This window comes from Syzygium oleosum, unplaced genomic scaffold (assembly GCF_021117445.2).
Source record: "Syzygium oleosum isolate NSW1041296 unplaced genomic scaffold, Sole_v2.1 Sole_v2.41, whole genome shotgun sequence".
NCBI lineage: Eukaryota > Viridiplantae > Streptophyta > Magnoliopsida > Myrtales > Myrtaceae > Syzygium > Syzygium oleosum.
The window spans coordinates 1,958,087-1,971,310 of record NW_026607525.1 but is presented as its reverse complement, the minus strand read 5'-3'; the positions used below and the strand labels follow the sequence as shown (position 1 = coordinate 1,971,310).

Below are 13,224 nucleotides of genomic sequence, written 5' to 3'. Positions count from 1 at the left end.
GAGTGTCGCACTTGCTTAGAGAACGTTCTGGATTCGAATACTGTCGAGATGTGGTCAGTACAATGCCATTCGCGACGACCGATCCGAGGTAAGAGAGACCTTCATCGGAGCAGCTCCAAAGTACCGGAGGTCCAGATTCTATTCGCCGGCGCGAAATGCATTTTGCACCTTGCTGGTGACTTTAATCTCCAGCTCTTCTTCTTGGGTTGACCGTTGAGTATGTTCTTGGTCTTCTGATTCTGGTCAAAACAGTTTTTGGGCCCTCAAATTCGCTTTCATATAACAATAACAATGTTTAAGCAAGTGTGTTAAAACTCTGTCCAAATGACAAAGGCAATTGTCCGTGATTGTCGACTCGGGCTGAGAAAGACCGAGCGAGATGCAAAAGAGGTAAAATTTGCCAAGTATCGAAGGCTCTCGATCGGCAAGTATAGTTAGTCGACAGAACGAGTGGCGTTAATCAACAGAAGATATAACACGGGCGTCAGTAAATGAAGCATGGTTTAGTCGGCAAAGGCCACGACCACCGATGTCCGTGATAAGTATTTGTCTATTGGAACTTGGAAACTTCGAAGGCAAATCCGTGACGCGGGGTGCAAAGAGTTGGGGAGAGAGGAACCGTCAAGTAATATGTGCTGATCAACTGTGAATACAAAATTCTGAATTCTAGGGTCATGCAGGATGCGGGTGTTGTCTTTGTTGTTAACTATCATAGTTGATATAAATATCAGGATTGTAATTCGTGTAAGGGACCGCCAATTAGGGGTGCACAAAAAAACTGGAAACTGTTCGAATCGCCCGGGATCGCCCGAAACCGGATCGAAACCAGTGGTTTCTAAGGGAACCAATCCGGTTCCCGATTCCAATTTTTGGGAACCGGTGGATACCGATCTGGTTCCCAATTCCAGGTGTGAAACCGCTTATCCGGACCTGACCGGTAATATAATAATAATATGATATATTTATTTAATTTTTAATTTAAAAAAGAGAAAAAGCCTAAATCCCTAAACTAAACCTAACTCACTTGACGCTCATAGCCTCACACTGAGCCGAGAAACACCTTCTTTCACTTTCGCCTCACGCTCACTCTCACTTTCTTACTCTTCTCGGTCAATACTCATCTCATTGTCTCTCTGTCTCTGTCCTTAAATAGTGGGACCGGTTCCATAGACCCACTCGAGAACCGAACCAGACTGGCGGTCCGGTTCCCAGGTGGATTCATGGAACTAATGGACAGTTCCCGATTTCAATTTTTTGGAACCGGTCCTTAGTGGGCAGTTCCCGGTTTTAGGGTAAAAACTGTCAACTCGGACCATGCTCACCTCTACCGCCAATCATATGAACACAGGCTGTTCAATTTTACTCTTGTTTATCTTTACATTTCAGTACCATTTTACATGGCTATCAATTCACGTATTTTGTCCAAAAATCAGCAAGTGGCCTTTTACGTCCTTAGTCAATTTCCACATCGATTCATATCTTGAAAGGTTTGTTATTGACACTTTTTGGTGAAACAATAATAAAGAAAAAAACTAATTAAACATTTAAAGAGTCTTTTATAATTTCTATTGTATTTCAGTTCCTTTGTGATACCAAACAAAAAATTGTTAATTGGAAGTCTGTTTTCATAGTATTTCCACGCTTTGAAGCTTTTCTTTTAATTGTGACAATGGCATCAAAACAATGTTTAAGCAAGCTAACAAGGAAAAAAATGAATTATGTAAGAGAACTTATAATTCCTATAGAATTTTAATTTATTTGTGTAGTTAAATGTAATAATATTCATTACAAGCTAATTATAGTAAAAGTGCAATTAGAAAATTTAGAAAAATACAGCCTAATACTGAAATAGAGTTTGCCATTACTTAAAATTATAATGTAACCCAACTTAGATCAAACTTGAACAACCATTAATTAATTATAAAACTGAAATAGAAATTGAGTTGGACATTTAGATACTTACGTCATCCTAAATAGAAGACCTCAAAAATTAGAAAATCTAAATACTTTAAATTGCAATTATGAAAAAAAGTTAAGACAATAAAAACTTGCATGATTTTGGAAAAAGAAAACTTAAAATGCATGTGGAACACGGTAATATGAAATTTATGAGGACAATGCCAATGTCAATGGATTGTTTGTAAATATTAAAAAATATATATTGTATTTAATTGAAATTGGCTTAATTCTCTAAAAAAACCCTCAATTTTTGGTTTAGTCCCAAATTTATCCCAAAATTTTTTTGTCTAAAAAAGACCCTCAAGTTTAATTCTTGTCCCAAATCCGCCTCCACTAACCCTCCGTCCAAAAATCGCCGTTAAGTCTTCTAACACGACAATTTTGCGTCAGCATTAAATCTACGTCAGAAGTTGACGTGGAAAAACTCCACAAAAACGTCGACCTTCCTTGCTCTGAAGATTGGGGGAAGTTAGAAGCAATTAGGGCTTGCTTCTTCAATTAAGAGAGAGAGAGAGAGAGGGAACGCAATGCTCAGTTGCTCTCTCCATATCGGGTTCGCTCTCTACGCCACGAGGCCAGAGCCAGCTAGCTCCGTCCCCTTCTCCGTGGGGTTAGCCTCTCTATTCATTCATTTTGCTCAAAGGAATTGATCGCGGAGAGGAGGGATTCCTTCGTAAATCGACCGAGCAGTGGATTTCAAAGTGCTCGGTCGGTCTCTTCCTCTACAGGTTCGCGCCTGGTCGATCGGAGGAGAGAGCGGCGGAAGTTGCGAACAACCCTCACAATAACCCGGTATTTGTTCTTTTTTCCCCTAAATTTAACTTTTATTGTTTCTGATGAAGTACAAGTGCATTTATCTTGTGTTTTTCAAGTTTTTGCCATTCTTGTTACGCGTATGATTCTAGTTAGAGGACACATGTTTGGGGTTCGCTGTTGTTATTTCGGTGTATTGTCTTTTAGTTAGCACATTTTACTCTTATATATCCGTAAATAGGATTTGTTGTTTCCTCGTGGTGGTACCGTCACTTCAAATGGTGAAAAATAACAAAAGATGCGCTCAAAGTCCCGCAGCAGGTTCTTGAACAGAATTCAATCGGCACAAGAATATTGGTTGATTTCTGTGGTAGTCAATTGTTCCTAGAATGTGAACAGTGTTGTTTACTATTCGCTTCAATCAGCGCGATGTGCCCGGCATTGAACTTGCAGGTCGACCGTCATTTTGCTCGCAAGATTTGCTCGTCGAAAATCGAAGCATTACTAGGTTGAGTCAGAAGCAACAGTAAGTTCATTCACCATTTGCTAATGCTCAATTGAAATTTCACGAGCTTCGATGGTGAGTTCAATGGCGAGTTCGTTCACCATCTACTAAAAGCATTTTAGAATAAGGAAGTAGAAAATTCGTGAGCTTCCTACTCCCATCCTTCAGTAAACCACAGGCATACTCTTATGCAAACCCTCCACAAAGTAACTTCATCATCACCATCACTGCGGCCTCCATGAAAATAGGCATGATATCGAAGAAAATATTCAACTGCAATAACATACAAAGTGCAAATATCAAATCTCAGCATGTGCACCTGTTCATCCAATTACTGGAGCAATCTCCAGCTCGTTGGCTTGGTCAGTTTACACCTCGACGAAGAACAATTTCTTCAAATTGCCGGCGAGATAAAGGAAAAGATCGCGCGCTTTGGAGTCTATTATCAGCTGATTCACGGAGGAATTCCTCCCGTCAACGATCAATTCCTTCGAGTGAAACGAGTCGAGAGGCTAACGCACGGAGAGGGGTTGAAGCGCGAAGGATGGGAGAAGCTCGCTGTCGGATCCGGCTTCGTGCCGTCGAGAGCGAATCTGATATGGAGGGAGCGATAGAGCATTCTCTCTTTCTATTTGAGCGCGAATTGAAGAAGCGAAGAAGCAAGCCCTAATTGCTTCTAACTTCCCCCAATCTTCAGAGCAAAGGAACGTCAGCTGAATTTGAACGAAGGGTTAACCGGGGCAGATTCGAAGCTAGAATGAGAGCTGATATCTTCTTTCTAGACGAAAAAAAAGGTTTGGGGGGTTGGATTTGGGACAAAACCAAAAAGTCGGGGTTTTTTTTTTTTTTAAGGCGACTAGGCCGATTAAAATTAGGGAAGTAACATTAAATAATTTACACATGTGTGTTTAATGGCATTAATTATCAAATTAAAATTTTCCCATGCAAATGGGCCACTTTTCTAGTCATCCCAAAATTTTTCATTTTCATTATCGTTACCCATCCTTTATTTTCTTTTTATTTTTCCTAATTGAACGCGTACATTATCGACCAGTATCGTTTAGCGGGAGAAAGCTCCCCCTTCAACGGCCACAAAATGGCCTCCCTCGCCTTCCCTCCTTCCCTGCACCACCGCCACCTCCACCTCCACCGCCGCGTCCGCCGCCGCCTCGCTTCGCTCCCTCCGTGCAGGCCGCCCTCCGTGACCCTCGATTCCTCCAAGCACCGCCACCCCACTCCCGCTTTCGCCGCCGCCCTCCGGAGCGACACCCACCCCTTCTTGCTCGCCAAGCTCCCCGCCGTGGCGGGCGGCGACCCTCCGGCGAAGGCCGCGGGCGGTTTCGGCTTCGGAACCAGGGAGAGGGCCGGCGGCTCGCCGGCCCGGCCTCCGAGGCCCGGCGACGAGAACGCGCGGAAGGAGTCGCTGAAGGACCTCGTGAGCTCGATCATAAGGGAGCGGTCCGGAAGGAGGGCCGGCGATGGCGGCGGCGGCGAGAGCGCGAGGGGGCCGCCCAAAGGTGAGGCTGCGAGGAGGGATCCGAGTTCGAGGCGGAGGGGCGGTGTTGGAGTCGGGAATCGCGATTTGCGTCCTGAAAAAGAGTGTGCGGCGGTGAACTTTGCGGATGGTGATGGTGGGAGTTCGGGAGGTAAAGTAGGGAAGCAGAAAATTAGCGGGAATGTCGGCGGTAGTGAGACGGAGGCGGCTAGGGAGAGTAGAAAGTCTAGGAAAAGTAAGGTCGAGTCGCCTGAAGTTTGGTTGAAAGTCGCGCTGGATATGTGTTCAAAAAGTGGGGATTTTTTGGGGGCGGTCCAATTGTATGATTCGGCTCGTAAGGAAGGGATTCAATTGGGGCAGTATCATTATGCCGTGCTGTTGTATCTCTGTGCTTCTGCGGCTGTTGGTGTTGTTCAGCCTGCTAAAAGCGGAAGTGGTATGAAGACCTTGAATAGCTCGGACTTGTCGAATGAAGATGTCGCTGCGAATTGCGTCAAGTTTGGTGAGGAGGATGAAGTCGTGCCAAATGACCTTCGGTCAATTGGTGCCCGTAGCATCGAGGGAAATGATGGCATAATGGATTTAAGTTCAAGTCGCACGTATGGCAATGTTGGGTATACCGACGAAATTAAGAGCATCAGGCAGAGCTTTAATGGGTCTCCAAAACCCAAAGCTCATGTTTCAGATAGGCTGAATGATGTAGGAAGAACTGAAGGTGATTCCTCTGGTATTGAAAATGAGGCTATAGACCAAGGAGATCAAGTTGTTATAGTAGACGGAAATGTCAAGAAGTATGCGGTTGAAAAGGGATTTGAAATCTACAGGGAGATGTGCTCGGATAAAGTCCCAATGAATGAAGCCACTTTGACATCTGTGGCCAGAATGGCAATGTCAATAGGTGATGGAGACTTGGCGTTTGACCTGGTGAAGCAAATGAAGCCTTTGGGGATAAATCCTCGGTTGCGGTCCTATGGTCCTGCTTTATCAACTTTCTGCGATAGTGGAGACATTGAGAAAGCATTTGAAGTTGAAAAACATATGCTGAAGAATGGTGTCTATCTGGAGGAGCCTGAACTGCAAGCACTACTAAGAGTAAGCATAGCAGTTGGAAAAGGGGACAAGGTGTATTATTTGTTGCACAAACTCAGAACAAGTGTAAGGAAGGTCTCTCCATCTACTGCAGATCTAATCGAGGACTGGTTCAAAGGCAGGATAGCTTCAAGACTAGGGAAAAGGAAATGGGATCAAAGAGATATAAGAGAAGCAATAAAAAATCGTGGTGGAGGCTGGCATGGGAAAGGTTGGTTGGGCAGAGGCAAGTGGAGTGTATCACGTGCATCTGTTGGTTCTGATGGCTCATGCAAATGCTGTGGTGAAAAATTGACCACAATTGATCTTGATTCTCGGGAAGCAGAAAAATTCGCCGAGTCAGTTGCAGCCTTGGCTCTAAAGAGAGAAAAAAACTCGAGCTTTCAGAAATTTCAAGTACGAAATTCTACAGTCAACCCTTCCTAATTGTAATTTTCAATGTGTCTCCAAGAACCAGATAGACTAATTTAGCATTTGCAGAAATGGCTTGATTATAATGGACCATTTGAAGCAGTAATTGACGGAGCTAATGTTGGCCTTTTTAGTCAGCAAAGATTCTTACCAGCAAAGGCAAGTTTTTTGAAATTTGAAGACAGATCACCTGTAAAGGTCCATAGATCTTTAGAGTTGTAGTTTTCTGATTGTTCTTGTGCACTTGTTGAAATCGATTTGTAGGTTAAGGCAATTGTTAATGGGATACGTCAGAAGCTTCCTTCAAGAAGATGGCCTCTCATTGTTTTACACAATAGACATATTACAGGAAACAAGATGGAAGTACCAGTGAACAGGGCAATCATTGACAAGTGGAGAAATAAGGATGCACTCTATTTAACGCCTACTGGATCCAATGATGACTGGTGAGCTATTGAATTTGCAGATCACAATCAGAAAGTTTACATCTTTATTGTCATTCCGGGGAATATTGAAACCTCCATAGTGCATGCGGTTTAAATTAAACCGACATGAGAAATAACGTGCGTTTCAGGTATTGGTTGTATGCAGCTATCAAATTTAAGTGCTTAATCGTGACCAATGATGAAATGAGGGACCATACATTTCAACTTCTAGGAAATGACTTCTTTCCCAAATGGAAAGAAAGGCATCAGGTGAGTCTAGTTGGATTTCCCATTAATCTTGATTATTGGTCTTTTTCGCTTATCAAGGTCACTAGCCTTTTAACTATTTTATCATTTCCTAAATCATCCGATAATTTATGAGTCTGATTAGAGACACTGTTGCAAAATATAACAGCATTTGTGTTTCTGTTTTCAAGGTACATTTCAGCTTTTCTGATGCTGGTCCGGAGTTTCACATGCCTCCTCCATGCTCCGTAGTAATCCAGGTGAATAGCACAAATTTATTTTCTATGCTGTATACATCTCCTCTTATAGATGGATATGGGTGATACGATTGAGTTTTTGTTTGTTGTGGCGTGTGCATGCACGGCTTGCATATTCGGCTGCATCGCATTTGCGTCTTGCAATCTTTAAAGTGTTAAGGACATTATATAATCCTTTGGTAAAACAATGTCCACAGGAGTCCGAGAATGGCCACTGGCATATACCCATTATGCTGGAACATGAGTACGAAGCAGATAGAACGTGGTTATGTGTGACGCGTGCTGCCTCTGGATCAGCAACCAGACCTGAAGGTAGTAGATTGTATGCTGAGTAAAGTTTACAATCTGATAAGCTGAAGCATCTATTTATCATGATAAATGATTGCATGCCCTGCCTTTGGGCTGACTAAAAACGTTATTCATCAAACATTCTGGATGGCAGTGTTAAATACATGATGAGATTACTTAAGCTTACACACAGCCACACCAGAAAAAAAGGTTATAGAAGCTTTTGGAATTGGATTATTTTGTTCTCTTTTGCTCTTTGTAATCTAAGCTCTATGTTTCATCTTGTTCATTCCACTTTTGTTTATGGTATGCTTTTCTCTTGGCAAAAACAACTCCATATAATTTTATAACTCTGTTGATTCTTGAAGCGAATAACTAGTCTAACTAGTTCTGACAATTAAGGACAAGAGCAAAGTCCATGTAAAATTTTTTAGGAGAAGTGCAAATTCCTTTAAAAAAATTATTTGATTTCCACATTTATGCTAGTGTTTTTGGATGAAACGTTATTTTTGTTCTAGTCCAGATCATTTCAGGTACTGGTGACTGGTGCTTGGTCTTATTTTTAATACATTCCATTTGCTCAACACTCAATCCTCCTAACCTACTGATTTTCACTACACAGTTTTGTTGCTGATAAGAAGGTATTTTGTCCAATTCCCAGTCACTAGGTTCACCACCTAACTGGTTCCCATCTCCATAACTTCAAGGGCTGGGGTATTTTTTTGGGGGGAGGGGTTGGAGAGTGTGGGTGTAAGAATAAGAAGATAAAAGCCTAGAAGGCCATTCTTAAATTTGGTTGATATCAACATTTTGTAGTCATGGGGCGTTCCATTCCTTATGGAGTTCTTGGATATTCTTGAGATTCAGGATAATTATGGAAAGAGAGACTAGGTTTCCCAATTGGCAGTTCAATATATACTGTGTTTACTCTAAGCTTATTTTGGATATACTGTCTTCTGTCCTAGAAAAATTTCTAAGGTTGAATTTAGTGGTAAGGAATTGGTGTTTACTCTTCAGTACATTTTCGAGGACTTGTTGAGTGCTTCATTGGCAATCAGTAGCAACATCAAACTAAGCTTCTTGTCCCACCAAGATGGGAGAAGGGAGAATTTGCAGGCAAAGTGTGGTGGCAGGTGTTAATCAGCAATCATGTGAATATTTTCATCATCTGTAGATGGGTTAATTAGTTTTCTTGTAGTTTCTATTTTGTACAAGCGCCTTTAATTTATTTCATAAAGCTGGTTTTGCTGAACACATGTATACATGAAGAGCCTCTCTTCATCATCTACTTTCAGTGACAAAACGTTCTGATATATCCTGTTCCGCTGCCAAGTGATATTCATGTGTGAGTTTTTCAAAATTATCACCTGCTTTTTTCTAATTAATCACATAAAGTTTGTCGAACTAGTTTTCTGGTTTGATTTTCACATCTTTGCGTTTGTCTAGATCTGCAATTACATCAACAGAGCGAGCAACATGTGATGGAAGACAGAGACCCACAAGATGGAGTTGATTCCTTTTCAGAAACGCTTCAACCTAACCATGATGACATTAGAAAATCACCTCCTGATACACACCAAAATCTCATAAGCATATTTGCGGCGTCTGTATCATCATATGATGGCACCCTCCTGTCCCAACTTGACACTGCAGAGAGGTGTGGTGATTGTATTATTGATTTCCAAATATAGATTCGTTGATAATCAGTTCACATCTTTTTGTTATCTTCTCACCTAGATCAAAGAACTTGGAATGCCTATGTATAGACATGAGGCCCGGTTGATTTTCTAAGGTGTAGAGAGCCCTTCGTTGGCGGAAAAGCTTAGTTCACAATGAATATAAATGTATTTTACCAAGCATTATAACATTGGAATAGGTGCATTCTCTTGCCTAATATGATTCAGGAAAAATTATTCCTGCTTCCTTTTCCTTTGGAGCTCTTAAAGTAGTTGGTGTTGAGTCTGAAGATGGTGCATCTGCTCTATGATTGCTTTATGGGTCACGCCAGATGTAGCTTTTTTCACTACTGATAAAAATTGTCTCCGGTGGAAATACTCTAAAAGTTATCAATTCGTGTGGCTAACAGGTAGAATCCGTGGATGCACCTAGCAAACTCGTTGCTATGTTAGCATATTAGGATTTAGGGCTATCATTTTGTATAATGGTATTCGTATTTGCTTGTCTTGTTTGTGTCGTTCGTGGCATTGGCTCTTTGTGAAGAGGAGAGATGGATCTGAAAATGGTTGCACAGACATACATTTTCATAGGATAATTAATTGGGGGAGAAGCAATTGACCATGCTGGGGACAATGTCTTCTTTACCACAATATGCCACCAAGAAACGGAGAGAATTATCTCTTATGGAGCTGCTATTGCTCTTTCAAATGAAATTATAGTTTCGTCCAACCTTGATATAGAGAACATGCCAGCTCTTAAATTTTGTGGGCTCCTAAAAAAATTATTTTTCAGGATTTGATGTTCACGCAATAAGTGTCCTTTGTTTGGTTTTATATATCTACCCTGATGAATTATTGGTTTGGAGAAATTTTAATTCTCTTGATAAAAGGAAAAATGATACAAGTGATTCATGAACTTTTTATTCGTTTAATTTAGTTACTGAGCTTTGGTCCAATGTTTAATGTGGTCCATGAACTTTTAAACATTTTCATATAGTCTATGGACTAAATTGAATATTTTTCAGAAACCACATTGAATAAATTAAAATATTAGGGACGATATTATACATTGAGCTAAAATTCAGAGACTTCATCCCATTGAATATTTAGAGATGATATTACACATTAGATCAAAGTTCACGCATCGTTCGTGCTATTCTCCCCTTGATAAGATATTTCTTGTTAGTACCTGCCGTGGGCTCAGTGCATTGCAGACCTCGAATGGTCGGTTTCATGCTGGAACTGTTGGAAATATGGGATAAATTGATGGGTGAATGAATGAGAAATTGATGCTCAAAGAACACCCTTGAGTTGGAAATGGGAAGTGGAAAAACACTAGTCCCACATTGGAAAAGAAAGAAGGTTATGGAGCGTTTTATACACAGTTACACTCATTTGAAGTGGTAACTATCATAGCACAAACACTATGCCAGGCGCAGGGGGTGCAAATCCGATGCCCGACAAGCTGCAACTTGGGATCGAGCGCACATCCCGTGTACACGATTGCAGGGCCTCGCGACGAGCCCAATTTTGCCTTCTGATTTATTCCCGAAACGCTTCCCCCTGACCTTGTAAATAGCTTCCCATTCTATTTTAAAAATAATCGAATTATTCCTCTCTATGCTTTTCAATTTTGCACTGTTTTTCGATAGTGTTCGGTTCCGGTTTGTTCAAGTTCGCCGAAAGCTTTGAAGTGCCACTGGTCTCGATATCCATTTGTATCGATTCCAATTCTGTTATTGTAATTTCATTTCTTTACAATTCTTTATTGTTCGTAATATTTATACTGATGCCAATTTGAACGTCGCAACAGGAACAGCATTTGTCAGTGGGCACGAATCAAAGGACATGGCATTCCTGGATATGACAATTCTTTGGCATTTCGTTTATTTATTCAAATCAAATCTTCATGTGTCGTGATGCATCGTGTGGCCCCTGAAAGTGATAGCCCTTCCTAGTGTCAGGAACTGAACGTGCCTATTTCATCTATGATGGAGGAGAAAAGGGGAAGGAACACAAGATCACGGGGCTGCAACTCATTTCTTTGTCCTTTTTTGCTCCACTTACGGTTGTTCTCTTGCCCTTTTATTGACAGAATCAAATCTTAAATGGGGTTCTCAGGTTTTGGTGCATCGAACAGTTCATTAAACAGAATCACGAGTCACGAGCACCCATTCGCTTCTCTCTCTCTCTCTAGAAGAGACCCACCGTAGATAGAAAAAAGAATGTTCATTTCTTTCTTCAGGTAGATTCTGAACCTGAAGAAGGGAATGGAAGGCTCCAAATGCACCCGCATAAACCCAGAAGCCGATGAGTCCGAGGATGTTGTTCGTTTCGACAAGTCCCTTCAAGTAAGAATTCCGGGGTACCTTGACATATGTTGCTAAAATTTTCTTTGTTTGGACTCTGCGTTTGTTATCTTACACTTGCTGCTGAGTTGTGGTTGTGTGTTTGCTAATCTATTGTAGGAGCTTAAAGATTTGCGGTCTCAGCTTCATTTTGCTGCAGATTACTGCGAGTCCACGTTCTCTAACGCGGAAGAGAAGAGGATGTGAGCATTTCGTACCATTGAACCCTTAATCCTTTTCACCCATGAGAGAATTTACTGCTTAACTTTTCTCCAATGCAAGCAAGTTGCTTGAAATCTAGTTGGACTTGCCAGAGTTAATTGAAAAGCCACATATATAAATTTAGTAACCCAAACTTGCTTCCTTCACTATGAACTCTCTTCACCAAAAGTTGCTTTTCTTTATATTCCTTTTTACTGACATTATGTGAATTTTTTTTTGTGGCTCGCAGCATTGTTGACAACACTAAAGAATACATATGCAGGGCCATGGTCACCGTGGTCGATCATCTTGGGAATGTCTCTGCTAATCTCAATTGCAGCATTTCCAATGCCTGTGAATTCACTAATACGGAGCTTCGGATTAACTGCCTGAAGCAAGTCAGTCCGTACATACACGTCTCCGATAGTAACCTCTGAATTATGTAGGAAACGAGGAATCTTAAGCCATGAATGATGATTCAACATGTTTTTGTTCGACAGAGACTTGTGTCGTGTGAAGAGTATGTTAACAAGCTTGCTTTGACCGGAGTACAATGGAATGCGGTTCTGCCGAGGCTTAGTCCCAGATACTTATTAACTTGTATAATTCTGTCCTTTCATTCTGATAAGTAACACGTAATATTCTCTTCATTAATTTCAAAAGCTAGTAAATGCTGATGTATTCCTGCTTATGTTTCTCACTAGAGATTAAAACCTTTTTTTTTTTAATCAGCTATCACTAATGTTGAGAGGTCAAAGGAGGTTAGAAGGTAATATTCTAGGACAAGTAGAAGATACCAAGCTAGAGATTCATGAAGTCATCAAGAACTTCAAGGAAACATTTTGTTTTGGTTCCTTATGGTCTTATGGTACAGGGATTCTGAGAACCAAACACCGGAAGCCGGAGAGAATCAAGACTTCGAAACAGAGAAGGGCTTGCCGCTTTTCTTGGGTACCCATACAAACAAGCCATCACTTGCCAAGAACTTAACAGCACAAGCTGATGGGAGGAAGACAGATGCTAATTCACCAATAGGTACTCTTGGAAGCTTCAAATGCAGTAATTGCTCAACTAATCATAAGGAACTATTTGGTTCTGTTTACCCAACTTGGTGACATTACGGATGCTTCTCTAATATGAATAATTGTCTTCTTCTTTTAGTGTCTAAATTAGTTCCTGTCCGCGACGGCCTGTCCATACTGTCCAGAAGGTCGAACCCCACTTTCCATTTCCAGGTGAATAAACTTCGCGCACGATTCTTTTGGGCCCTATTTTGGTAAAAATCATGTGCACATTGTTCGTACAAACACACTCCGGTAATGTGTGATTGCATGATAATTCATTATATTCTTATACTGCAGGGTGCTCCAAAACTCGGACGCAACACCCTGAACAGAAAGTCGACTTATAGTAGTGACATTGTATCTCTCATTCGACGCGTTAGACGGACACCATGAGGGCTATCCATGGTGTGACTCCATTTACAGGGTGAATTGCAACCACTTTCTGGAGCCTCAGGCTGGTCACTGGGGGGGGGGGGGGGGTGTGGTGGGGTGGTCGGGGATGGGGGA

The 13,224-nt window shown here is 41.4% G+C and overlaps 2 protein-coding genes across 2 annotated transcripts; both read left to right on the top strand.

Annotated features, from left to right (window-relative positions):
• Positions 1-4,283: 4,283 nt before the first annotated feature.
• On the top strand, positions 4,284-9,357 carry LOC115671340 (proteinaceous RNase P 1, chloroplastic/mitochondrial-like). The gene is made up of 7 exons (XM_056306151.1): positions 4,284-6,197; positions 6,282-6,371; positions 6,477-6,658; positions 6,787-6,907; positions 7,075-7,143; positions 7,338-7,452; positions 8,875-9,357. The coding sequence occupies exons 1-7, from the start codon at positions 4,314-4,316 to the stop codon at positions 9,117-9,119; spliced, it is 2,706 nt and encodes a 901-aa protein (XP_056162126.1). The 5' UTR covers positions 4,284-4,313; the 3' UTR covers positions 9,120-9,357.
• Positions 9,358-11,177: 1,820 nt separating this feature from the next.
• On the top strand, positions 11,178-13,187 carry LOC115670954 (probable protein ABIL5). The gene is made up of 8 exons (XM_030592370.2): positions 11,178-11,455; positions 11,573-11,655; positions 11,904-12,051; positions 12,154-12,253; positions 12,386-12,422; positions 12,528-12,688; positions 12,827-12,888; positions 13,015-13,187. Exons 1-8 carry the CDS (start codon positions 11,375-11,377, stop codon positions 13,108-13,110), a joined length of 768 nt encoding a protein of 255 aa, XP_030448230.2. The 5' UTR covers positions 11,178-11,374; the 3' UTR covers positions 13,111-13,187.
• The last annotated feature ends 37 nt before the right edge of the window (positions 13,188-13,224 follow it).